The sequence below is a fragment of the Eptesicus fuscus genome, chromosome 9 (genome assembly GCF_027574615.1).
Source record: "Eptesicus fuscus isolate TK198812 chromosome 9, DD_ASM_mEF_20220401, whole genome shotgun sequence".
In the NCBI taxonomy this organism is placed as follows: domain Eukaryota; kingdom Metazoa; phylum Chordata; class Mammalia; order Chiroptera; family Vespertilionidae; genus Eptesicus; species Eptesicus fuscus.
The window spans coordinates 71,332,463-71,360,379 of record NC_072481.1 but is presented as its reverse complement, the minus strand read 5'-3'; the positions used below and the strand labels follow the sequence as shown (position 1 = coordinate 71,360,379).

Below are 27,917 nucleotides of genomic sequence, written 5' to 3'. Positions count from 1 at the left end.
CGCTTCCTCAGTTGGGAGTCAACTCTCCTGCGGCGGCCGCAGCGGCAGGAGCCGCAGCACCAGCGCGTCCTTCCCGGGCCGCCGCGCCGCCGCCGCCGCCGCCGCCGGCCTCCCCGGGCCCGAGCGCAGGCCGAGGTCCCGCCGCGCGGGGCAGGCAGCCGCGCGCCCGGCTCTCCGGCCTCGGGCGCTGTGCCTGCGGGGCGGCCTCCTTCCCCGCCGGCGGCCGCCGCGCTCCTGGCCCCCTCCGGCGGCCGCTGCCATGGGCACCGACAGTCGCGCGGCCGGGGCGCTCCTGGCGCGGGCCCGCACCCTGCACCTGCAGACGGGAAACCTGCTGAACTGGGGCCGCCTGCGGAAGAAGTGCCCGTCCACGCACAGCGAGGAGGTGAGGGCGGAGACGCGGGGCTCCCGGGCAGGCCGCGGGCGGGCCGGGCGGCTCCGAGGGTGGGCGGCGCGGGGCGCACCTGGGCTCTGCCCGCGGGAGGAGGCTGAGGCCGCGGTCCCCGCGACTGTGTACCCAAAGCTGCTGCTGGGGGCGACGGGTCTTTAAAAACTTGGCAGGTGCAACTTTACACCGAGTGATGCCTCCATTCGTGCTTATGGCTGATGTCCAAACTCTCAGAGGTATCGGGTCCCTCTCCCGGCTGTGGGGTCAGAGAAGGCCAGTGCGTCGCTCGGCCCCGCTCTCTTCCCACGGCGTGTTCAGGTGAAAAATGGTTTAGAGATTCGTTTTTGGAGAATTCAGATGAAGTAGTAGTAATCCACTTAGCTCGTGTGGGATGTGGACAGTAGTTTCTCTGTTGCTGTGAGACAAATGACTGAACACTCAAATTCGGCTTTGAAACAAAGTATATGTTTTTCTTGCCGAAGAGTAATCTTAGTTTCTCTGCCCAAAGACTAATCACTGGTTTGCAGTGGCAGAGGTTAATGTGGAATCATACACTCGTTCCATTTCAGAGCGGACAGTAAATCATTGACTCTGCACGAGTAATTGCGGAGGCATGTTGGTGGTATCAGACAATTCTATTAACAAACAAACAAAATAAAACTTCAATTTAGGAGCTCTATAACTTTGAGAAAGTTACTCTCCCTGCTTTAAAGTTGGATATGTTCTTCTTCAGCAGGCTGTTGTGAGGATGAAAATATATGTGAAAACGCTCACCATACAGGCATTTTATCTCCCTTATTTCCTGGTTCAATCGGAAAGAAATATTTTTTAAATAATTGTTTATTTTTCTATTACAATTGACATACAATATTATATTAATTCCAGGTGTACCACATAGTGATTAGACATTTATGAAGCCACTTATGAAGTGATCACCCAGATAAGTCTGGTACCCATGTGACACCAATAAAACAAATATTGATTAAAAGAAAAGAATGCCCTAAACTGTATCAGAATGTGACGTCATCAGCTGTGTTCCTAGGCAGTTTCTGCTCTTTAATGTAAGATGTTGATGATAAACTATACAGCAGCACATGACATCCATCTAAGTATGTGCTGGGCCTGTGCACAGGTCTGGTGTTTGGAGTGAGTGTTCGTCCAGAGATGAGAGCACTGGTTGTAACTTTAAAAGTTGTAACTTTAAAAGGAATCAGAATCCTGTACCATATTGTGTCCAGGTTCCAGCTCAGTTTGCATGTCTTGTTTTGTTCAAACCACTCCAGTTGGACTGTTTCTCCCAAAGATAAAGTTTCTATATTTAGTTCTAGACCTTTAATTTCCTCCAGTGCTGCTGGTTCAGTATACCATTTTGCATGTATATTGATAATATTAAGTGAAATTTTCTCTTATCTCACTACAACACACTCTAGAGTAGTGGCTTTCAAAGTCTTTTACTGCAAACCCAGTAAGAAATGCATTTATCTTGCAATACAGATACACACACACACACACACACACACACACACACACACACACTAGTATATAGTGTATGTATATATGTATATACCCTTATTATATACTGTGTATTCTGATTTTTTTCCTATCCTAATTTATTTTTTAAAACTTACTTTCTTAATGCAGTTGTGAGTCACAGCCCACAGTTTTAAAAACATCATTCAAAAGATTAATTCTGGTTCGTGTGTTTTATTTTGGGTGCAGCATAAGAGGGGAAAAGTAAAGAAGCTAGAAAATATTTGAGGAACACTTGAGATATGGCAGCATATTGTAGGGAAAATATACATGTTTTGTTTCTATGTAAAAAAGAACTTCATGATAACTAGGGCTTCAAATTGGGATATACTTCTTGAAACAGTTTAACCTCATTGAATAGAGAAACTAAATAAAGCACTCATGACAGAACATTTACACATTGAATAGAGAGTTTAAAATTTCTAAAAGTTCTCTTCTAGTGTTGATATTTGCTTTGTTTTTATTCTGTGATCTCTGCCCAGATGTTTCGTTACACTGGAATTTTATGAAAGCAGATTTTTTGTTGTTGTTAATCCTCACCAGAGGTTATTTTTTCCATTGATTTTTAGAGAGAATGGAAAGGGAGAGTGGGGAAGAGAGAGAGAGAGAGAGAGAGAGAGAGAGAGAGAGAGAGAGAGAGAGAGAGAGAGAGATCAGTTGGTAGCCTTCTGAATGTGCCCCACAGGGGTCCGTGTCCTGCCACCCTTCAGTGTGGGCTCTAACCGCTGAGCATGCCAGCCAGGGTGAAATCAGATCTTTATTTATATATTTTTATTGATTTGAGAGAGAGAGAAAGATAAATATCAATGAGAGAGAAGCATTAGCCCCCTCCTGCACACCCCCTACTGGGGATTGAGCCCGCAACCCGGTCATGTGTCCTGACCAGGAATCAAGCCGGTGACCTCTTAGTGCACAGGACAAGGCTCAACCCAATGAACCACCCTGGCCGGGCAGACGTGTATTTTAAATGGGCCATTATGGGCTGTTTTGCCCAATTCTTTGTTGTAAGGGTAGTTGACCAGTTGAATTATATGCTATTTTTTAAACTCTTACACAACTGCAGATTTAATGATACACTACATTATAATGATACTTATCTTCAGTGATACTATATAGGGGTGTGTGTGTGTGCGGGGGGGAGGTAAGAATGAAGAAAGCAAAGAACAAACAGTACCAGGTTAATGTTCAGTTGATACAGATAACATGTAAAAGATTAAAAATCACTAGGTTTGTGATATAGTCAATGAATTTCTCCTATTATTACATTGGACTGTTCTATGGTTTATTCTGACATTTTTCAGAATCCAAGATTTATTAAAGAAATGGTTTCAGTGCCTGGCCATTTTGGCTCAGCAGTTGAAAGTTCAATTCCAGTCAGAGCAAGTGCCCGGGTTGTGGGCTCGGTTCCCAGTGGGGCGTGCAGGAGACAGCTAATCGATGTTTCTATCTCCATCCCTCTTCCTTCCTGTCTCTAAAATCAAGAAAATACATTAAAAAAAAAAAAGAAAGAAATGGTTTCAAGAAGGGAGCGAATGAATACCCAGAAAATAGATGTACCTTCCTGAATTGGAATTCACTAGGAAAGCCTTAAGTAGGCAAATGAGCCATCCTTCCAAAGGAAAATTTCATCAAATTCTCCCATGATTTGAGCCAAAGCACTCCTGATAGAATTGTTAAATGACAGTCTGTCCTGCTGCCTCAGCTTTTACTAGTTTTTAAAAATAATATTGACTTGCAATTACCTGGAATAATTATCAACTAATTTTTATCTACGGACTTAAATTTGATTGTAAATATACTTTCTATGAAGATATAGACCTTGTAAACTGAATCTATGTGGATTATTGTATTGTTGTGGATTGTAAATCTTAACATAGGTGACTGAGCTCTTCCATTGATAAACCAGTTCATTGTAATTATCTGCACTAAGATATAAGCAATAAAGTGTGCATATCAGTTTCTGTCATAAGCAGTCATAGATCAGATAGTCTCTGTTATTGCTCTTAGGAAAGTGCTTTTGCAATTCAGGGACTTGCTGCTAGTTACACATTTATTTTTTCATTGATTGTCTATAGACTGCAAAGCACTGCGCTCTTGGATAATTAATTGTAAGGCAGTGATTTCAAACTGCTAGTGTTGCCCATTAGTAGTCATAAATCAATTTAGTGAGTTATGGAGCAGCATATTTTTTTCTAATTAAGAAAAAAAAAACAGTGCACCTGGCATGCAGTGAACATAAATACTGTTTTGCAAATTTTCCATTATATGTATGTAGGTCCTCCCGAGGTGAATTATGTCTTGCTTTACCACTATCAAATAAGTTTGAAGTATACTGACATAAGAGATAAAAGAATATAAACACTTGAATTAATTTATAACATACTATAATGTTAGTGTAAAAATTTTATTTGCTTATATAAGAAAACATTGAAGACAGGTTGGACAGTCGGTAGACAAATGTCTAAGTGTTAGGAAATGACGTATGGACTGACATGCACATTGACTTCTGTAAGGTATGACTGGTGGTTCTCAGACTTCAGAGGACATACCGATTGCTTGGGATGCTTGTTAAATAAAAGTTCTGCCCTTACGGAGTGGTTAAGCAGGTCTATTAGGAGGCTTAGTAATTTGAATTTTTAATAAACACCACAGGTGAGTCTGATGTAGGAGTTCCTCTGGCCACATTTAGAGAATCGTGTATTTGTCTTTGAGGAATATAACATAGTAGTTAATATTAGTTCTAGTCAGGCTGCCTGGGCTTGAACCCACGTTTCTCCATTATAAATGTTATTATTGATTTTTTTTGTTCATTTCTTTATCTATGTTTTTATGTCTTAACAGTTTACTTAAAATTTTATTGGTACAAAAATACTTTTAAAATAATTAGATTATTGCTTTAGGTCATCAACATTTGAGAATTAAGAGTAGGATAAAATAGATATAAATTTATCTTTTTTTTAAAAAATATATTTTATTGATTTTTTACAGAGAGGAAGGGAGAGGGAGAGAGAGGGAGAAACATCGATCAGCTGCCTCCTGCACACCCCCCACTGGGGATGTGCCCGCAACCAAGGTACATGCCCTTGACCGGAATTGAACCCGGGACCCTTCAGTCCACAGGCTGACGCTCTATCCACTGAGCAAAACCGGTTTTGGCAAATTTATCTTTGTTGTAGAGAACAAACAACCTTGTAGAACTAAAATTTTGGTTTGTATAGTATTTCCTATTGACGTCTTTTTCTACTTATCAAACCAATACATTCTTATTATGTAAGTACAGGAAAGTGTATGGAGTTTGATTAACAGTTTCAAAATGCCTTCCTTTTGCAGCTTCGAGATTGTATCCAAAAGACCTTGAATGAGTGGAGTTCCCAAATCAGCCCTGATTTGGTCAGGGTGAGTAAAATGCGGGTCAAGAAATCATGCAGTCCAAAAGGGAAGTGAAGTAAGCAGCAAATTAATTTCCTTAGTTCTAATTGGGAAGTCAAATAGACAATTAGCATAAAACTCCCTGTGGCTAATATGCTGAGATGGCAGTCTGACTCAGTAAGCTTAAGCTTAAACAGAAAATCCAGACTGTGTAGTCAACTCTTCATCTATTCAAGATACTAGGATTCTCTGTGCTCAATTCCCACCAGAGTTTTCTCATAATGTATTTTGTTCCAATTTGTATTTGGCCTGATAAAGCAATAATTATTATTAAGTAGTTTTGGTTGGTAAATTGCTTTGCTAGAATATCACCCCAATAATATAGTCACTAGAAATAATTTTTTAAATGTCAGTTTCTGCTGAAACAGTAAGGAACTGTGTTTCATTAAATGTCAGTATATGACTATCTACAGAACACTTGTCTCTAAACCACTCTTTGGGATCCATATCAGCCAAAGGTATATAACAAATCACATAGACTGCTTTAAAAGAATGGAGGAAGTTGTATGCTGGATAGACTTGTTCCCCTGGGCGTACTGCAAGTTTTATGACTTGATAGCTGCTAGACATGCATTGATTAATGTCTGTTATCAGTCTCTGTTTCTCTAAAATTACCATTTACCTTATTTATGCATGATCAGTAAACACTTACTGGCCAGGCACTGTAATAGGCTCAAGACTTGTGAGAAAGACCTCACTGTTTACTTTGTTTAAAATGTGATTAATGTAGAAAGTTTTTAGCATGTCAGTATCCAGAATGGATAATAGTATTTTTCATTGGTTTCTTTTCTAAGTAAAATTATTTACGGTATTAGTGGTTCTAACTCCTTACAGGCCTCCTGCCCTCCACCCCCATTTATTCGTGTATGTGTTGTAATCTGAGTACCTGATCAAAATGAGACACTTTTCCCCAGAAAATGAACTCACACACACAGTGTTTTACCTGTATTTCAGGGCTTTCCAAACATTATTGAAGCCCATTCAGACCTCAGGTAAAGAACCCTGTTATCTTTTGGGTTCCCTGCTGCTAAAGAGCTTTATGAATAGTAGAAAATATATAGCTAATCTAAAACATTTTATATTTATTGTAAACATCGTGTGTTTATTTTAGGAGTTTCCAGATGTCTTGGAATGTACTGTATCTCATGCAGTTGAAAAGATAAGTCCCGATGAAAGAGACGAAATGAAAGTTTCTGGTAAAGTCTAGCCTTTCCAATTCATTATGTCTTACAGCAGAAGTGATAGTTTTTATTGGGCATGGCAACAAGCCTTTCTTTGCTTCTGGTAATGAGGGACTTGGTTACTAAGTGTGATACACAGAAATTTTAATGTCAACTCAGAGGGAGTTACAGGAGGTCAGTGTTGCTACTTCAGTAGAGTCACAATATAACTTTACCTTACTGTTCTTCACAGGCATTTATTAATTTATATTTTGGACTTCAGAGCAGTGGGACGATTAAGCTGGAGGAAATGGAAAGAATAAAGAGGAGTCTTAAGAGCATTGTCTACCCAAAGCAGGCATAAGCCCTCCCTTCCTGGTGGGACACTGCCAAACAGTGGCTGAGATGGCCTGGGAGTGTAGAAAGAAGTCTGGGCAACAAGTTTCATGGAGAGAAATAAAATACATATTATACCCACTCCACAAATGTATCAAGTGACTACTTGCCAGAGACTGTGTGAAGCTCAACAAATGAAAAGGGGCCCAGTTCTTGCACTCAGTATAGTCAGCATAACACAATAATGAAAAGCTTGAACTTGACTAAATTGAAATTTCTGGATGTGCAGGTTACCGACTCGTATCATCTTGGGTTAACAAATTGTTTAATCTCTCCGAGTCTGTTTCTTCATCTATAAAATGGGGATGCATCTGTTTCACAGGCTTATTTGTAAGTTACATGAAATTACAAAAGCATTTACCACAGTGTTTGGCATAAAGTTAAGTGCTAGGTAGCTATTATTTATTACCATTTGTGTTTGTGTTGTCTGGGGTGGGGGATGGACATATGAGATGAGATTTGTTGAGTCTTACTTTGTACCAGGCATTGTGCTTGTCCTTTTTTATTGTATTTCTTATAATTCTCAAAACAGTTCTATAAGGTAGGTCTATTATCCTCATTGCACAGGTGACATTAAATAACTTGAAAGTTGTCAGACAGCCAACCCAGTAAGTGGTTGAACCAGGAATCCATCCAGACTCCAAAACCCATTTCTTTCTATTCGTTTCACATTGCTGTTTGTCTTGAAAAGGAAGTGAAAGCAACATTTTCCCCCCCTGTGGTTAATTGCAGTTCATTATGGTTTAGATTCATCTTGGATCTCTGACAACAGGCGTTCTCAAACTACGGCCCTCGGGCCACATGCGGGTGTTTTTGCCGTTTTGTTTTTTTTACTTCAAAATAAGATATGTGCAGTGTGCACAGGAATTTGTTCATAGTTTTTTTTTAAACTATAGTCCGGCCCTCCAACGGTCTGAGGGACAGTGAACTGGCCCCCTGTTTAAAAAGTGTGAGGACCCCTGTCTTACAAGTTGTCCTCAGTTCCCGGAGAGCTTCAGTACCCAAATTCTCCCCATATGAATAGCTTTCCTCTCTCTACTCATCTAAAAATGTCGCTTTGAGAGAGAGAAGAACATTTCAAATGTCATACATTCCTGGTCCGAGGGACTGTGGTGGGAGGGTTTGCATAGAGTCTGATTATGGGAGCTAAGGTTGGACTAAAGTGAAGACTGACTCACCTGCCAGAGGAGCTGTGCTGGCTTTTAAATAGAGAACACGAGGAAAGCAGTGTTTTAGGAAGATTATCTAGTAGTGAAAAGGAAAGGAGAAATAAAAGAAATGTATAAGGAAAATTTGTGGTATACTGGTATGTTGAATCCCAGGCATTTTATATAGGGTATTTTATTCGCCAGTTTTCTATCCATTCTCCTTTTGGATTTTCTCTTTCCTTCTCTCCTACTAATCCATTTACCTATTTGAGTGAATTTAGATTTCTTTTGAACAGTGAATTTACATCAAGTAAATATAGACATGTGAAGTTGAGTTGAGCTCATCCAGTGGCTCAGTGGTGTGGTTGAGCATTGAGACCTATGAACCAGGAGGTCACAGGGAGGATTGTTTGTTTTCCGTTTTCTTCTCATTACAGGCAATTTTAGTCTCTCTATATATTATAGTTTATTGGAGAGCATAAATAATATGCTCCATTAATGTTTAATTCATTAAATGTACATTTTGAGTAATAAGTTTCTATTTATCTGACCTACCTTCTAACCAATGGGTAATTAATATTTGCTTTTTTGTTTTGACAAACAGATATTTGTTGGCAACTAGCATACAATTTAAAAAGTACAGTGAAAGTATACTTTTATGTCTTAAAACGAAAACTATAAAATAATGTAACTAGAAAAGAAAAAACAATACGTTCAGGATTATCTGTCATCTTAGTATTGTTAGCAGTGTTAATACTTTATAGTACAATGTTACCCAAATGTAGTAATCAGTTTTATTTCCTTTGTTACCCAGCAAAACTGTTCATGGTAGGATCAAATTCTTCATCATCAACTAAAAATGCAGTTGACATGGGTAAGCAAAATATTAACATTTTATCTTTATATTTGACTTTAAATTAGTGTAGGTCAATGTATTAGTTACATCTTTTTTAAAATGTATCTTTATTGTTGAAAGTGTGTCCCCTTTGTGTGTTTTTTCCCATTGACCCCCTCCACCCCGTCCCACCCCTCCCAGGCCTTCACCACTCTATTGTCTGTGTTAATGGGTTATGCATATGTGCATATAAGATCCCCGGTTAATCACTCCCCTCCCACACCCATACCCCTGCCATGTTCAGACCCACATAAAATAGAAAATGAACTCATTCCAATTTTACCTTTTTTTTTTAAAGATTTTTTTAATTGAATTTTAGAGAGGAGGAAGGGAGAGGGAGAGAGAAACATCAATGTGAAAGTGAAACATAGATCAGCTGCCCCTGCACGCCCCCTCCTGGGGAACCAGTTCATAACCCAGGCATGTGCCCTGACCGGAATCAAATCGGCAACTTTTCAGTGCACAGGATGATGCCCAACCAACTGAGCCATACCAGCCAGGGCAGCTGATTTTACCTTTTAAAGTGCTAACCTAATTTTCTAAAGCTTCTGTAGAATCATATTAAATTATGGAGGGTCATATTTTGATATATAAGAGGAATATAAAAGATGTAACATTCAACTGTTAACTATGTGTTTGGAGATAGAAATTCTCCTTAATCATATTCTTTGCCCTTTTAATACTATAGATGAAATCAAAACAACAACAAACAAACAAAGCATTTTTACCTATTTTCAGTACTTGGTTTAGGTTATTGTGGTATTATTACAGTTATTCAGTATCTCCCCCCCCCCCAAATGTATTTATTTAATATATTCATCACAGGGGCTCAACCAGACTTAATTTAAAAAACAGACACAAAACAAATACAAGACCACAACTAAAGACACAGGGTCCTGTACAGAAATCAAGGCAAGGACAGACTATCTAAGGAAAAAGGAAAAAGACAGCAAAGAAGAGAGGCTGGACAGCCCAGCTCAGGGCTCTTGGCCGGAGACCTGCTTTGTGCAGGTTTCTTGTAGGCACTTCTTGAAGGCTGTGGGGTTTTCCAGAGCTCTGCAGCATGCGTGTTCAATGGGCTATCAGTGTTGGGTTCTCCCAGCAGGCGTGGATGGAGAGCAGGATGGTCCTGATAGAATGTAGAGCAGACCACTTGTCCTTTGGGTGTCCAGGCAGATGTTAGGCTGGATATCTTTGTGGGGGTGAGGAATTTCACCGTGGGCACGTTTTACTGGTAGTCACTGAGGAACTCAAGGGAGAGCTTATGCCTCAAGTCTTCCTATACTGTGCTAGCTGTTCCCACCCATTAGAAAAGGTTGTCTCATTCAGAGAAGGCAGAAGTTCCTTTGTCGCCAGACATCATGAGGGTCATCAGCTCTTGCTCACTGGGCCCAGGCAGGGCAGGACCCGCACCGGGCTCGGCTCCTTGATAAGCTGCAGTGACGCTGGTGGCAGCTGGGTTGCCGTTCTGGGAGGCCATCCGGGCAGCGCTGGCAGAGACATGGGAAGTCTGAGAACACGACTGTAGCTGCTAGTATTTTTTTCTTTTAAAACATTCTTCCAGTATTTACATATGTTGAATACTTAAATAATTAGTTCTTTAATATAACTGTGGAGTGCACAATAATCATTAAAAATAAACTCAAATTATTTTTATAGAAATTACTAGTATTTACCTCTATAAATATAGATTAAGACCATGCATTCAGTTTTTCAGTCTCAAATTTATTTTTTGCTATGACCACCAGTTGCAGAATATTAGGTCAGCATTCTCATGATCATCTATGTGAGATACTAGTAGAACTAGAGAAGAAAATGTTATGAAGCTAAGGAAGGCACCAAAAAATCCTGGCACCTAGGAAACAAGGAGGTTTGCTCTCCCAGAGAGAGGAGCCTAAAGTAGCTGTGGGTTCCCCAAGAAGAGACAGGTCAAAGAAATCCACTTACCTACTACATAGACCAAGAAGATGAATGAACACTTACACTTTTCCTTTTTAATTCTCACCTGAGGATATATTTTTATTGATTTTGAGAGAGATAGAAACATCAACCGGTTGCCTCCCATTTGAGTCCCAACTGGGGATCAAATCTGCCTCCTAGGTGTATTCCCTGTCCCGGAATCGAACTCAAAACTTTTTGGTGTACGGGACAATGCTCCAACCAACTGAGCCACCTGGCCAGGGCTGTACACTTAAACGTTTTTATAAAATGGAACTATTCTAAGGAACAGATAAATTGTGAAACGGAGCAACCTGTTCTATAAAAGACTAATGAATATATGGACAGAATTCAGTGGGATGTTTGAAGCATTCAGGGGGATGTTTTATTATGTTACCAACCTTTATTCTCTGTGTTTTCCTTCACATCAGCCTGTTCAGTCCTTGGAGTTGCACAGCTGGATTCTTTGATCATTGCTTCACCTCCTACTGAAGATGGAGTTAATCTTTCCTTGGAGCATTTGCAGCCTTACTGGGAGGAATTACAAAACTTAGTTCAGAGTAAAAAAATTGTTGCCATAGGTACCTCTGATCTGGACAAAACACAGTTGGAACAGCTGTATCAGTGGGCCAAGGTAAAGGACAGCTAGATCACGAGCACTGGGGGTTGGCGTGGGGGTGGGGGAGTTTATCTTACAGTCCTTGCTGTATTCTGTTGAGTATCGTGCATATAGTGGACACTCACTGTGGAGTAACTATTCCAAATGTGGAAAATTTGAGGCTGATTTTATATACAGAATTGGATTTTTTTTCCCCTCAAATATATAGGGTATCTCAAAAAATGTATACACAGTGCTTATTAAAATACATTTCAGTTTCGAAATTGAAATGGAAGTGTGTATACATTTTTGGGACACCCTATATGTCTAATTGAACTTAATATTAGTCTCATTTAAAATGAGTGACAAAAACACTAGAAAATGTGTATTGAAGCATTCATAGCCAAATGAATTAAGTTTTCTTCCGTTTAATTATGTGAAAAAAATATTACATTTTCATTAGCTATTATTAGACCATGGTTCTGATTTCCTAAAAGTAAGGGGCTATAATATATAACAGATATTTTGCTGACTATTACTTAAAGTTACATGAGGCTTAGTTTATACACTTGATAATGGAGTCACAAATTAATCCCCCCTGTCCCCCGCCCTCCATTATCTGATCTAATAACCTACAAATTATTAGTGAAGTTGCTTACTGGTATTTTACCTTTACTCTCTGTATCTCTATTCCTTTTACTTCATCCCAGCCTTGTCCTTTTCAGAGCTTTCAGTTTCTTACAGACAAGAAGACCCTAGAGAAAGTGTTGCCCCTTCTTCCTTGGACTTGGTGGTAGCTGGAATGTGACTAAGGCCCTGCTAGAGAGCCTTTGGTGGTCCAGAATGTATCTATAAATTAACCAGAGGAGCTATTAGAAATTATCTAATTCTTCTCTTTTTCAAAATGTCTCTGCTTAATAACCATTTTATACTTTAACATTAAATGTACTTATCATTTGTGTTTGATCCTCTACCTTTAAGAATATTCCCTCTGTAGTTGGAACCATCAAGTCTGTTTCTGAGGCAGATGTATTAGATTGCAGGTTCTAGCAGGAGACATTTTAATATTGTAGTACTATATTGGCTTCCCCCCACCTAGAGCTATTTTTCCTTTCCCTGTTACTGCTAACAAGAGTTAGAAAACATACATTAATAAATACATTGATGTAAAAGTAATTTATAAACTTTTAAGTGCTTTAGAATGTGATATTTCATAATTTCCAAACTGAGCCCTTGTATCATCATCTACTTTCAGTAGTACTTAATTTAGTGGAGATATCATGATTTTTTTTTTTCACTTCTAGATCAAACCAAATAGTAACCAAGTTAATCTTGCCTCCTGCTGTGTGATGCCACCTGATTTGACTGCATTTGCTAAACAATTTGACATACAGCTATTGACTCATAATGACCCAAAAGGTAAGACAGATTTTCATTTATAGACTTTGGTCACGAGCTTTTATATTACAAGAAACTACTTGTTAAAATTAAATTTCTAATTGTGTACAGTGATAGGTGCACAATGCTATTGCCTAGAACTATTGGTAATGGTTAATTCAAAACCATATATGCCTTTTATTTTTGTTTCAGAGAGCTTTAGTTTTGTGTTTGTACCAATGGGGAAAAACGTAAAGGGATTGTTTCCTGAATATTGGCCTGTTTAGGTTTATAAGTATTAAGCTACACAGAAAAGATCTTTTAAGTTATTCTAAATAGTATCATATATAATTTTATCTAGTACAGCAAAGATTGTACCAAAGAGGCACTTAATTAAAGAGGATAAATATCTGGAAAAAGAGGCAGATAATTTAATTTGAAACAAGCATTTTAGGATTGGTGATTGAATAGGTATTTTATTAAGACATATATATTTGGTTCTAATAGAAATACTATTTTATTAATGAGAATGGCTTGTCTGCCTTCTGTAGAATAATTTTTTTGTCAACTTTTACATGAGAATTAGGAAAGCTGGGAAGAGAATGTTTTATACTTGATACTGTTGTTTATTCTGTTCTATTCTCATTTTTTCACTGTTTTGTAGGGAGAGGAGGAGGCATTTTACTTAGTAAATCTACAGGCTGTATGAAATAGTATTTTTGGTGTAGTTTTGGGGTTTCTTTTTGTTTTTTAATCCTCACCGAGGATATTTTTTTCCATTGCTTTCTAGAGAGAGTGGAAGTGAGGGAGGAAGAGAGAGAGAGAGAAAAAAATCTACTGGTTGGCTCTTGCTACTGGGGTTGAGGAACCTGCAACTGAGGTACATGCCCTTGACTGGGAATTGAATCCACAACCCTTCAGTCTGAGGGCAACGCTCTAACTGTTGAGCAAACCAGCCAGGGCATTTTTTGGTGCAGTTTTAAGTGACAACTGTCTTGTGAATTTTAAATATCCATATTGGAGGTAATTATATTTTATAGATGATCATTCCTGGAGAAAAAACAATGGGTTTTTATTTCCATGTCTAAAAAGATGGCATTATATAGTGTTTTGATTCAGTTAATTTTTAGGATGCTTGTGGATAACCTCTTAAGACTTTATACTACTTTTGTTAGCCATCTGTCTCATTCTCATTTTTCACATTCTGAGAGAAGCGGAGGAAGAGTTTTTCTTTTGTTTTTTGTTAACCATATTTTTATTGATTTCAGACAGAAAGGGGGAGAGAGAGAGAGAGAGAGAGAGAGAGAGAGAGAGAGAGAGAGAGAGAGAGAGAGAGAGAAACATCAATGACGAGAATCATTGATCGGCTGTGTCCCTCATGCCCCACACTGGGGATGGGGCCCTCAATATAGGCATGTGCCCTGACCGGGAATCGAATCATGATATTCTGGCTCACAGATTGATGCTCAATCACTGAGCCGGGCAAGGAGAAAGAGTTTTAATAGTTTTGTTCCTCAAATGCCGGGCATCCTGCTAAATGCCTCAGAGAGAGTATCTATAATATTCATAACAACTGAAACTAGGCATTCTATTGATGAGAATGGAAGCCTCAGAGGTTAAGAAACTAGCCAAGGTCACTCCACTGGCACAGGGTAAAGTTTGAACTTGACCTAGGACCTGGCTGAATTTAGAGCCTTTCCTTACTATGCTATACTGTCTCTCTGATCTGAAACATTTCAAATCAGCCAGTACAGCATAGTGCACAGATTCACTTTTTTCAAAGTCATTTTAGTGAAAATCTAACAAAGAATTGCTATTGCTGATTCATTCTATAATATAAACCATTAAAATTTTAACTTTCCATAGGTTAGTAATATTATATCAGCTTACATTTTTACTTTGGGTTGGGGGCTCTTTCAACAGTAATTATTACCAATAGCAGTTGTTACCAGCAGCTCATAGATGAGCCTGTACCCTGATCTAGCTCCACTTGGAAAAAAATCTATCCTTTTTCTAGTAGGAAAGGAAATAGGAAAAGACTAAGGTGTCTAGTATTTTGTTTCCATGTTATTTAAATGTTGGCATGTAGATTATGTGCTAATACATAATTGTTATGGCAAAATATAGTGCATATGTATCTCAGAAGAGAAATGTAATCCTTTTTTGTATGTTTTTGTTTTACTGATATAATTTGACAATTGGATGTCTTATTTTTTTTAATCTTTACTATTGAAAGTACTACATATGTCCCTTTTTTCCCCCATTGACCCCTTCTAGCCCGCTCCCACACTAGATGTCTTCTTAATTTTAATTCTAAACCCTTTGATTAGAATATATAGACTGATCCTGCATATGCCATTACGAATCTTTAACACTTTGATCTATGAACGAAGCAATTCTTCTCTTAAAATATTTGTCATGTTTACTGATTCTAAGGAGTTAACGTAGTTGAATCAAAAGTATGTAGTTAAGCCCTGGCCAAGTGGCTCAGTTGATTGCAGCATTGTCTCAATTTTATCCTTCTTCCCTCAAGAGTCTCTTCTCCTTTAGACTATCTGATAAATAAATCCATGTTAATGTTACTTTTCCCAATGAGACATTTGCTTTCTGCTTATGAAACTAGCTGTTTACTAGCTGTGTGATCTTGGGCAGGTTATCTAACTTGTCTGCTTTAGTGTCCCCTTGTAAAGGGGGATATTACCTTTCTCATAGGGTTAATGTGTGGATTCAATGAGTTAATACATCTGAAATACTCAGAAAAGTGCCTGGTGAATAATAGTAGATAACATTTATTGGGAGTTTACTATTGGTGCTATACAAATATCACAGCAGTTCATTGGGGCAAACTGGTCCTCTAGTGCTTCCAAATCATCTATATAATAAAGAGCCAGGGTCGTAATGACCGTTACGACCAAAGGCTTGACCAGACCAGAAGTCAGTGCTGGGTTGCTGTGGCGACCCAGCACTGACTGGCTAGGGGGCTGTGGATCAGGCCTGGAGAGAGGCCTGCAGAGAGAGAGGCAGGGTCTGATCCGTAGCCTCTGTGGCAGCCGTTGATCAGAACTTGCCTCTCTTTCTCTCCCAGCCTGGCCAACAGCCCCATCTTCATTTCTCTCCAGGCCTCCACCGGGCTGCTGATCAGCTCTGCCTTTCTGATCAGGCCCCGTTGATAGGCCCAGGGATGCTGACTGGCATAGAAACTGACCAATCAGAACCAAATCTGGGTGACTATAAGGAGCCAATGGCTGCCTAGGAGGCAGAGCTTTTGACGCTGACTGGCATAGAAACTGACCAACCAGAACCAAATCTGGGTCAACTGTGAGGAGCCAATGGCTGCCTAGGAGGTGGAGCTTTTGACACTGACTGGCATAGAAACGGACCAATCAGAACCAAATTGGTCGGCAGAGGAGGGCAGTTGGAGGCGAGATCAGGCAGGCAGAGGCAGTTAGGGGCGATCAGGCTGGCAGGGGAGGGCCGTTGAGGGTGAGATCAGGCCTGGCAGGGGAGGGCAGTTGGGGGCAACCAGACTGGCAGGGGAGGGCAAGTTGGAGATCAGGCCAGCAAGGGAGGGCAGTTAGGGGTGATCAAGCAGGCAGAAGCAGTTGCGGGCAAGATCAGGCAGGCAGGCAGAGAGGTTAGGGGCGATCAGGCAGGCAGGCAGAGACAGGGGTGATCAGGCAAGCAGGCAGAGAGGTTAGGGGTGATCACGCAGGCAGGCAGAGGGGTTAGGGGCAATCAGGCAGGCAGGCAGGTGAGTGATTAGGATCCAGTGGTCCCAGATTGTGAGAGGGGTGTCCAATTGGAGTGGGTACAGGCTGGGCTGAGGGTACCCCCCCTCCGTGCACGAATTTTATGCACCAGGCCTCTATTATTGTATAAATGATACTTAATATTTAACTGTATGGTTGCTTCTGACCCAGTGGAATCTTTTCATATTGATTGATTGATTCAGCAGACAACTACTCTGTTCCAGGCATTGTTTCTAAGTACTAGAGATAAACAACCAAGTCAGACAAATTCCAGTTCTCACCGAATTGATTTTCTAATGGGAGGAGACAAACAATAATGTACATGATAAATGGTGATATATGGTATAGAGAAAAGTTGGCTAAGGGAGAAGTGTGCTCAGCTTAGGGATTATTGGTCAGGGAGGCTTCCTTGCTAAGGCAACATTAACCAGAGACCTGCAAGAAGGGAGTCAACCATGTGGGCATCTGGAAAAATAGTGTTCAGGAAAGAGGGGGCATCTGATGCAAAAGCCCCCAAGGTGTGAATGTGCTAGAGCAGTGGTCAGCAAACTGATTAGTCAACAGAGCCAAATATCAACAGTACAATGATTGAAATTTCTTTTCAGAGCCAAATTTTTTAAACTTGAACTTCTTCTAACGCCACTTCTTCAAAATAGACTTGCCCAGGCCGTGGTATTTTGTGGAAGAGCCACACTCAAGGGGCCAAAGAGCTGCATGTGGCTCGTAAGCCGCAGTTTGCCGACCATGGTGCTAGAGGATTCCAGGATACAGCTATGAGGCCAGTATCCCTGGAGAAGAGGAAGTAAGGAGAGGAATGGTACATCAGGGCAGTAGTAGAGGGTTTGGACATGAATGTGGAAGAGAAAATAATGATTTCATCAAAGAGATGCAAATTAAAAGATAACCATTGGCAAAGATACCTTAAATGGCTGCTGGTGCTCCTGAGGCTAGGGTAAGATTGGCACTCTAGCATTATCAGCTGCTGTTGGACGGCCTTTCTGGAAAGCAGTTGGCAATGTGTTATATATCTAGTCTTCAAAGTGTACTTGGACTTTGAGCTTGTCATTCCATAGCCACACATGCATTTTAAAGGTGTTCATTTTAGCATTTTTATTAGCAAAATATTAGCAAAAACTACATTTTTGGCCAACAATAAAGAAATATATAAATTTTGACATCTATATAATGTAATATTTGAAAATTATTAAAAATGATGCTTTTATGGAACATTTAATTATATGGGAAATATTCATTATCACATAAGTGGAAAAATAAGTAAATTAGGCTGTAACTACAGTATGATTTCTAGTTTTTAAAATATTGAGATAGATATATAGGTATAGGGAAAACGTTGGGGAAAAAATACATGGCAATGGAAATGGTCTGTCTCTGGTTGATAGGATAATGGGTAACATTTTTTCCTACTTTCCTGTATTTTCCTTAGCAGCATATTAGAATCACCTGGAGATCTTCAAAAAAGTATCAATATTCAGGCTCCATTCACTAGATGTTATGAATTAAATAGGCTGGGTTACAGGTATAGATACTTTCTGAAGAACTGCCTCGGACCGTCTGACATCCTGGTTCAGTTTCACAGCACCCATTAAGGATAAGCATATTTTATATTCAATTTTGAGGTGTGTCTTGTGTTATATTTAAACTAGAGGCCTGGTGCATGAATTCGTGCATGGGTGGGGTCCCAAGTAGTGGGGGTCGGGGCTAGGACGTGATCAGCAATTGGCCCTCCCAGCAGGCAGTGGGATACCCTTGCCAGCCCAGCATCCGGATCCATCCTGCTGACGTTAGCACTGGTTGTAAGGACCCACCTGGCGGCTGCTTTTATATCCTTTCTTCTTTGTGGAGCCTCTAGGGAGGGGAAGCAGCCACGGTGCCCGAGGCTGACTGCCAGGAGGCCGGCGGCACTGTCAGGATTGTGCCAGCGGCTTTGGTCCATCGGTGCCTGGCCCGTTCTCCAGAGATTGGACCTGCAGGACTACTGAGGGAGAGAGTGGCTGCCACCAGGCTGGTGGGCCATCGGGAAGGGTCAGTCAGCTGAGCGGTGCTCCCACTATGGGAGCGCACTGACCATCACTCCTGCATTGAGCATCTGCCCCCTGGTGGTCAGTGTGCGTCATAGCAACTAGTCCACTGGTCCTTTCAGTCGTTCAGATCGTTCAAGATCGCTTAGGCTTTTACATATATATATAGATGCTTACCTACATAGTAAAGTGCTTTTGTTTTCAAATTTAACTCTGGTTTTTTATTTGTTGTTTTTTGTTTTTTGTTTTAAGAACTGCTTTCTGAAGCAAGTTTTCAAGAAGCTCTTCGGGAAAGCATCCCTGACATTCAAGCACATGAGTGGGTGCCACTGTGGCTACTGCGATATTCAGTCATTGTTAAAAGTAGAGGAATTATCAAATCAAAAGGCTACATCTTACAAGCTAAAAGAAGGGGTCCTTAACTATGACTTAGGATCATAACCTACTGACTTGTATTTTCTTTGACTATAAGATAAAATTGAGATATGTAAAAATCTATTTACTGTGGTATCATTGAGGCAAATATTCTTTAGTTATATTTGACATGTTACCTGTCAAGTTTTGAATACTTCTCTTGCCTCCTATCAGTAAACTCACATGAACCTCTGTATTGTTTTCATTAAACTATTGTTTTCTAATTGAAATCATCTACAAAGAAAATATTTGCAATATATTTTGCCTTTATTTTTATGACTAATAGAAATCAAGAATGTTTGTTGTTAGATATATTTTGGCCTAGGCATCAGGATAATGTATACTAGTATACATATTTTTTATTTCCAAAAAACTCATTAATTGCTTCTTACTCTATAGTATAACTAAGCAATTTAGTTACAATTGTTAAAACTGCTGACATACTGGAAGATATTTTTCCTGTTGATAAGATTATTATATCTCAGAGTAACTGGAGTAGCTGGGATCTAGTAGTAGTGTAAATAAAATTCATGTCTTCAATACATGGATAGAAACAATTTTTTACTAAGTTTACTTAATAACCTTGCTTGTAGTTTACCTATAATGATTTAACCTTGTATTCCTGTGCCATATTTTCTCTTGCTGTTATTTACAAAGACAAACCAAAGTAAATCTAAAAAGGAGACTAGAATCACCCCAATAAATTCAACTTAAAAAAAAAAACAAACAGAAAAAAATAAAAATGAGACTAGAAACTTTGAAATTATTGTTTGGAAGTTTTATAAAAGCTACTATTACTTTCAGATTCTTTTTAATTCTTGATTTGTCCTTAATATTTTGCTATTCATTCAAGAATATCCAATAAATATTGAGCAATTACCATGTGCTGGGCACTGTGGGCTCTGGAAAGAGGAGGGGGTACAGGGATTAAGAGTAAGTTGCTAAATATGATATTTGTTCCCCACTAATAACTGACTGTGAGGGACTAAAAGCAAGGAAAGAGGTATAAAAAGCCTTAATTATTTAAAAGCAAAACTTTAGAGCTAAAAGAGACTTTAGATCATTTAGTATAATTCCTCATTAAAGAGCCAGAAAACAGCAAATAAATAATCTTTGACCTATGATATATACTATAGATTTCCTTAATTCTATAAATTTGGGAAGTTCTTTAAAAATCTCTTTTCTCTCAATTCTTTTAAACCATGCATTTTAATATCTGATTGATAAATATAAACATATATATAAACTAATATATAAAACTAATTTGCCCAACTTTTTTCAATGTAGGGAAAAAAAACTATGGTTCCATATTCAAAGTAAATACACTAGACTCTTTTCCTACCATAAATAAGGTTTTGGGTTTAGTGGTTAGATAATTTGATCATCAGAATTATAATGTTAAATTGACTGATTTACCTGATAAAACTTATTTAGACTTTGAGCTTCCTAAAGCCTTATATAGCCTTTATATTAATTGTGTGTAATGTTATTAAATGTATATAGTTAACTTTTTTATTTGGAAATATACATTTTTCATATAATGTAAGTCTTTAAACAAATGCTCGTTTTAATTTAAGCCTATATACAATGAGTTGGTCAAGATATTTTAAGAGGAAATTTTAATATCACATTTATTGTTTTCTTTTAACCCTCGTCTTACAAAAAATGGATTGTTTGAAGGGTTATTTTGAAATGGGGAAAAATGTATGTTGTTAATATATCCAAACTTAAGAGGAGCCTTTTGTGTTCTTTTCCCCCCACTCCTGACAAAGAAGATTATAGATTCATTTTGTGAAAGGGATCATGTTTGAAAATTTTAAATGTTTGTTTCATTTCTCTATCTTTAATTAGTTACCGAATAACTTTTTAAAAAAATCTATTTTGATTTCAGAGAGGAAGGAAGAGGGAGAGAGAGAGAGAGAGAAATATCAATGATGAGAGAGAATCATTGATAGGCTGCCTCTTGCACGCGCCCCCTACTGATTGAGCCCAAAACCCCGGCATGTGCCCTGACTGTGAATCAAACTGTGACCTCCTGGCTCATAGGTTAATGCTCAACCACTGAGCCACACCGGCCAGGCTGAATAAACTTTTTAAAGAAAAAACTGATTTTTTAAGACTATAATTTTTCTAGCTGATGTTCACATCTTTTTTTGTGTGTGAACTATCAGAAAATAGTGAATACTTTTCAAATATTTAAGAACTTAATGTTTAAAAAGCCATAAAATAAAGAAGTGGTACTACCAAATAATTGCTTAAAGCTGAAAGCTAAGTTATCAATAGTGTTTATAACAGATATATTTTCTGGGGAGATGAGTATCCAGGGACCAAGACAGAAAGAATTCATCTAATTTTTTTTTCCCAGTAAACATGAAAAAACACACAACACTGCAGCTTATTATTACATTTCCAAAATACACTGGAGCCTTACTTTAGCACAATGTACTGTAACTTGGGAGTTTGTTTTGTGATAAGTCTACCTTGAATTTCCATTCAAGAAACTGTAGTCACCAGAAGGACCAAGGTGTCTTATAAGATATGTCCGCGGAGTGTAAATTCTGGAGACCACTTGTGCCAGGACACTAGTAGAGTATTCACTTAGGGGTAACCCATGCTAGAACTTGAATCATAAATAACAGCTAATAATTTTTCCATTCTCAAAGCTTAGACAGCTGTGTGTGAAATGGAAAATAAAGTCATTTTATTTTGAATGAATAGTTCAGACTTTTCTCTACCAGAGCCAATTAGTAACTGAAATAGAATCTCCATTTTCAGTGATAAAAGATCTAAGTTTCATTTAATTATATCTCTTTTCAGACAATATTTCCGTTCTAATATTTCCACCCATCATTTTCAATATTTGGGAATGTAAGCAACTGATATATTTATTGTATATTGGCTGACAGTTCATTTTTCTGCCAATTGTACATTTAGAGAAATTTGAAGTTGTTTTAATGAGAACTTATTTGTTTTTTTATCCTCACCCAAGGATATGTTTGGTATTTTTTCATTGATTCTAGAAAGAGAGGAAGGAAAAGGGAGAAAGAGAAAGAAACATAGATGTAAGAGAGAAACATCAATTGGCTGCCTCCTACACATGCTTCTACTGAGGATCAAACCTGAAACCTGGGTATGTGCCCTGACTGGGAGCACCAATACCCTTCCGTGCATGGGACAATGCTCTAGCCATTGAGAACACCAGCCAGTGCTGAACCTGTTTTTTTAAACTTAACTTCCTAATATATGAGAACTTAAACCTGTTGTTTTCCCACAATGTTAGTGGGATGTCAGTTTTATTTTTAAAAATATGTAACATAACTTTTCCCTGCCAGATAATTCTACTGTTATGTGTCTATAGTGATGTACTATAAAATACAGACAAAATAGAAAGCATTGTTGTTTTTTTTAATCCTCACTTGAGGATATGTTTTCATTGATGAGAGAGAGACAGAGAGAGAAACATCTATCGATTGCCTCCTGTATGCACCCTGACCAGGAATCAAACCCACAACTTTTTGGTATACGGGACGACCCTCCAACCAACTGAGCCACTTGGCCAGGGCAAAAATATAATGCACCATCAGCACGTGGGAACAGCGGGGCTGCCGGCAGACTGGGGACTAGAGCCACAGCACGAGGGGCTGGGCAGGGGCGCGGAGGATGGGCCGAGACCCGCTCCTGTGCCCACTGCAGCATTGCCGCCCACAGTTCCTTTCAAGGTGCACAAATTCATGCACTGGGCCCCTAGTTAATATTTATAATAGTTTTTAATTTTACTTATGAATTGAAAGTGTGAGTATATTTTAATTGTTTTAACAGTTGAAAACATCCTGAAACATTATACTGATTTTGAACTCAAACAGTATATGAAAATAAATTATGAATAATTTTTAAATATCCAAGCCATAAAGCTATTCATGCATTCATTCAACAGCTATATAAAATGCCTAATATGTAACACACTGTGCAAGGTATTTGGCAGGTAAACACAGAAATACAGAGATCTGTACATGAACCAGACCAATAAAAACCTGCATCTATTAATGATAGCTGTGGTGAAAAGGGATTGGGGGATACATGGAAGGAAATGGGGTTTGGAAGTAGTATTTTTAGAAGACTCCTCTGAAGAAATTAGCTTTAGGACAGGATCAGAGGAGGAGGTATGGGCAGGCATTCTACCCAGAGGCCCTTTTTGCCCGGTTTATAAATGTGCTTTTATTGAATGACAGTTTATAATGTAAACTTCAGAAATTTAGTGGAAACACTTTAAGATCTTGTGCTTACCAAAGAGAAAGGAATGACTTCTGATGAGATAAGAGTGGGTAAGGTTGGGAAAGTCATGTTATATAAAAGAGAGACTAAAACTTGCTCAAGTCCCCTGAACATATCAGGATGTACTCTTACGTAGTTTCACTACCAGAAAAGTCAAAAACTTAATATGTATCCCTCAGTAATGAATAAATGTATAAAATGTTATATAAGATTTTTGTGTGTTGGTCCATTATTTTAAGAAGATTCATATTTTACAATATGCATTACTTATTTTGCTTGAGCACTATTTTCCTTGTTTCTTTACTCACTGTTGATTCTTGCATCCTACTCCATTTATGTTCCCTTTTTTCTTGGTTAAGTGTGTCCTTAGTAATTAGCAAAGGTCTTTGGGCAATAAATTTTTAGGCCCTGTTTGTCTGAAAATGTCTTTATTTTGTTCTCAATCTTAATGGTCATTGGACACTAGAGAATTCTAATTTTCCAAATACTTTCCCTCAGCAACTTAAATATTCCACTGACAGTATATATACTCTTGCTAATGAAAATCTGGATTTCCTTCCCTAGAAATAATTTCTTTTTATCTAGTTGCTTTTTTTTATTTTTAGTTGAGAATTTCAACTTATTTTGATATGTATAGAATTAAAATAAAGCAAAATAATTAAAACTGGCTGCAAAGGTTTTTTTTATAACAAAAAAGCGTAATCATAAAAGAAAACTGATTAGATTTAATCAAAAGTTGAATCTTCTGTTCTTCAAAAGACACTGTTAAGAAAATGAAAATGTGCCCTGGCTGGTGTGGTTCAGTAGTTGGAGTGTCTGCCCAAGCACCAAAGGATCTTGGGTTCAACTACTGGTCAATGGCGTGTCGATCCTGGGTTGCAGCTTCAATCCTGGCCTCTAGTCAGGGAGTGTCCGGGAGGCAACATCCTCCCTCCCTCCCTTCAACTTTCTCTAAAAATCAATGAAAAAACATATCCTCAGATGAGGATTAACACCCCCCACCCCCAAAAAAAAAAAGACAATGAAAATTGAAGCCATTAATGGGGGGAATATTTCCAATACATATTTCTGATGAAAAATAAATTGGACATAATCAAATTTTTTAAAATTGTATTTCAAATGACACCATCATGAAAGTGAAAAGACTTACCACAGAATGGGAGAAAATATTTACAAATCATATATCAGATAAGGATCTTGTATCCAGAACGTGTAATACAACCCAATTAAAAATAGCAAAAGATGCCCAGCCAGTGTGGCTCAGTGGCTGAGCGTCAACCCATGAACCAAGAGGTCACTGGTTTGAATCCTGGTCAGGGCACATGCCCAGGTTCTGTGCTCAATCCCCAGTAAGGGGTGTGCAGGAAGCAGCCAATTGATGTTTCTATCTCTCTATCCTCTCTCTCTAAAGTCAATAAAAACATTTTTTAAAATAAAAATATCAAAAGATTAAAACATATTTTTCTCCAAAGATAACATGAATAGCTAGTAAGAACATTAAAAGATGCTCAACATCTTAGTCGTCAGAATAATTACTTTAAAACTACAATAAAATACCACTAAAACTTTAAAAGACCGAGAATACCAAGTGTTGGTGAGAATATGGAGCAAACAGGACTCTCATATTGCTGATAAGAATGTAAAATGTCATCACTCTGGAAAATTTTATATTTCTTACAAAACTAATGTACACTTACCCTATGACCAGCAATTCTAGATATTCACTCAAGAGAAATAAAAACGTGTCCCAAAATATATAAATGTTTACAGAACTTTATTCATAATATCTGAAAACTGGAAACCCAAATGCTATCAACAGTTGAATGGATGAGTTGTATTATTAAACAATGGAATACTATTCAGCAATTAAAAAGAATGTAGTACACACTACACAGTAACATAGATGAATCTTAGAAACATACTAAGTGAAAGAAGCTAGATGTGAAAAAGTACATATTGTGTTAATTTCTTTACATAAAATGTTAGAACACAAAAAATATGTCTCAAACGGTTGCAAAGTGTCAGCTGAAATTAATCTCGCCTGTATACTTGCTTGAGGTTGGTCTGCTTCTAACCTTGCTCAGTTTCTCGATAGGTATAGGCCCTCTCCATAGGGTAGCTCATAATATGAAGCTAGCTTCCCTCAGAATGAACAAGTGAGCAAGTACAAGATAGAAGTAAGCCATTTTTTGTAACCTAATCTTTTTTTTTAATGACTTTCAAACTTTTTAAATGCTAACCCACAATAAAATACAGATTGTATGATGCAATCCAGACTGACATATACATACATATATATTCTGAATAAATGCATACAAATTAACAAGTTTCATAAAACAATACTTTTATGTTACATGTAATGCTCTGTGACTATGTTCTCTCTAGTTTTATTTTTTTTTATTTTTTATTTTTTTGTTAATCCTCATCAAAGGAAATTTTTCCATTGATTTTTAGAGAGATTGGAAGGGAGAGGGAGAGACAGAGAGAAAAATCTGTGTGAGAGAGGCACATCAATTGGTTGCTCTTGACCAGAATCAACCTGGGACTCTTCAGTCCTCAGGCCAATGCTCTATCCACTGAGCCAAACCAGCTAGGGCTTTTGTTTTTTAAAATGCCAGTTATGACCCATTAAATTGTGTTGACCACTAATGGTCACATCCTATTTGAACATGACCTCGGAAGTGCTTTTGCAACATTTCTAATGTTTAATATCACCTAGAAACACAAAAGAAGTACTATCATCATAAAGAAATTCAGCTAGAAATTAAGCATACACTGACTGAAATAAAAAATATTATACAGAGACCTAAAAGCAGACTAGAGGATTGCAAGAACCAAGTCAAAGATTTGGAATACAAAGAAGCAAAAAACACTCAACCAGAAAAGCAAAAAGCAAAAAGAATCCAAAAAGTTGAAAATAGTGTAAGAAGCCTCTGGGACAACTTCAAGCGTACCAACATCAGAATTATGGGGGTGCTAGAAGAAGAGAGAGAGCAAGATACTGAAAACCTATTTGAAGAAATAGTGACCATAAACTTCCCCCACCTGGTGAAAGAAATAGACTTACAAGTCCAGGAAGCGCACAGAACCCCAAACAAAAGGAATCCAAAGAGGACCACACCAAGACACATCATAATTAAAATGCCAAGAGCAAAAGACAAAGAGAGAATATTAAAAGCAGCAAGAGAAAAACAGTTAGTTACCTACAAGGGAGCACCCATACGATTGTCAGCTGATTTCTCAACAGAAACTATGCAGGCCAGAAGGGAGTGGCAAGAAATATTCAAAGTGATGAATAGCAAGAAACTACAAACAAGATTACCCAGCAAAGCTATCATTCAGAATTGAAGGCCAGATAAAGAGCTTCACAGATAAGAAAAAGCTAAAGGAGTTCATCACCACCAAACCAGAATTATATGAAATGCTGAAAGGTATTCTTTAAGAAGAGGAAGAAGAAGAAAAAGATAAAGATAAAAATATGAACAACAAATACGTATCTATCAACAAGTGAATCTAAAAACCAAGGGAATAAAAAATCTGATGAACAGTATTAACTGGTGAATATAATAGATTCAGGGGCATAGAAAGGGAGTGGACTGAATTCTTGGGAGAAAAGGGGAGTAGGGGGTGCGGGAAGAGACTGGACAAAAAGCATACACCTATGGATGAGGACAGTGGGTGGGAGGTAAGGGCAGAGGGTGGGGTAGGAACCTGTTGGAGGGGAGCTATGTTGGGGAAAAAAAGAAGAACAATTGTAATAATCTGAACAATAAAGATTTATTAAATTTAAAAAAAATGACAGCTCAGTGCACCTTGAATCTGTGGACTTTGAAAACCTACCTCTTCAAACAGAGAGAGGAACTCAGGATATTAAGATTAGGGATTTCCAAAGTGTTGACAAATGCAGTTATTGAGGACAGCTTAAGCAAGGATTTTGCAGAAATACAGTGTTTGCTCTGACACTCGGATCTGGGGATTTACAGTTGGCAACTTCCTTCCTGGGGAATATCTCACACCTTCTCTCCCTCCGCCCCCCAACTGGTTGCTTCCTTTCCTCTTGGCTATTAGCACCTAAGGGTGCATCCCATAATAATTTTCACAGCTAATAGAACCCAAGCTGGAGACTTCCTGTCCTGTTAACAAAGCATTTCTGTATCTTCTGGACACTCTTTCCACAAAACACTAAGGAAATATTTTGTGGCCTCCCCAGAGATTCACAGAGCATGTTTGCCTATGAGAGACTGAAAACCTGTTACCTTTTTTTTTTTTTAATCTTAGGATTTTACAAATTGATTTGTCCACAGACACTTCCTCCTTGTTTTTTCCCCTACCCTACCCTGCCCTAAAGTTCCTTTACACCTAAGGCCACCCCTGGGAAGAATTGTGGAGTAAATGAAATGGGTCTTCGTTTGAACCACCTAGTAACACATCTCAGACTCCAGGAACCACCACCATCCCCCTTCTCTCCTGTCTGGTCCATCTTCCTGGACCCTAGTGTCTTCAGGCCCAGGGAGAGGAGGATTGAGAGAGAAAACAAAAGGTCTGGGTCAACGGGTTGCCCCATGAGGAGAATTGGCCCAGTTC

At 38.5% G+C, this 27,917-nt stretch overlaps 1 protein-coding gene and 1 pseudogene across 1 annotated transcript; one reads left to right on the top strand and one right to left on the bottom strand.

Moving 5' to 3' along the window:
* Window positions 1-23,544, top strand: GCLM (glutamate-cysteine ligase modifier subunit). The gene is made up of 7 exons (XM_008154755.3): window positions 1-385; window positions 5,249-5,314; window positions 6,459-6,543; window positions 8,866-8,925; window positions 11,316-11,518; window positions 12,787-12,901; window positions 18,900-23,544. Exons 1-7 carry the CDS (start codon window positions 260-262, stop codon window positions 19,067-19,069), a joined length of 825 nt encoding a protein of 274 aa, XP_008152977.1. The 5' UTR covers window positions 1-259; the 3' UTR covers window positions 19,070-23,544.
* LOC103298000 (ubiquitin-conjugating enzyme E2 C-like) lies at window positions 9,924-10,426 on the bottom strand (annotated as a pseudogene).
* Window positions 23,545-27,917: the final 4,373 nt, after the last annotated feature.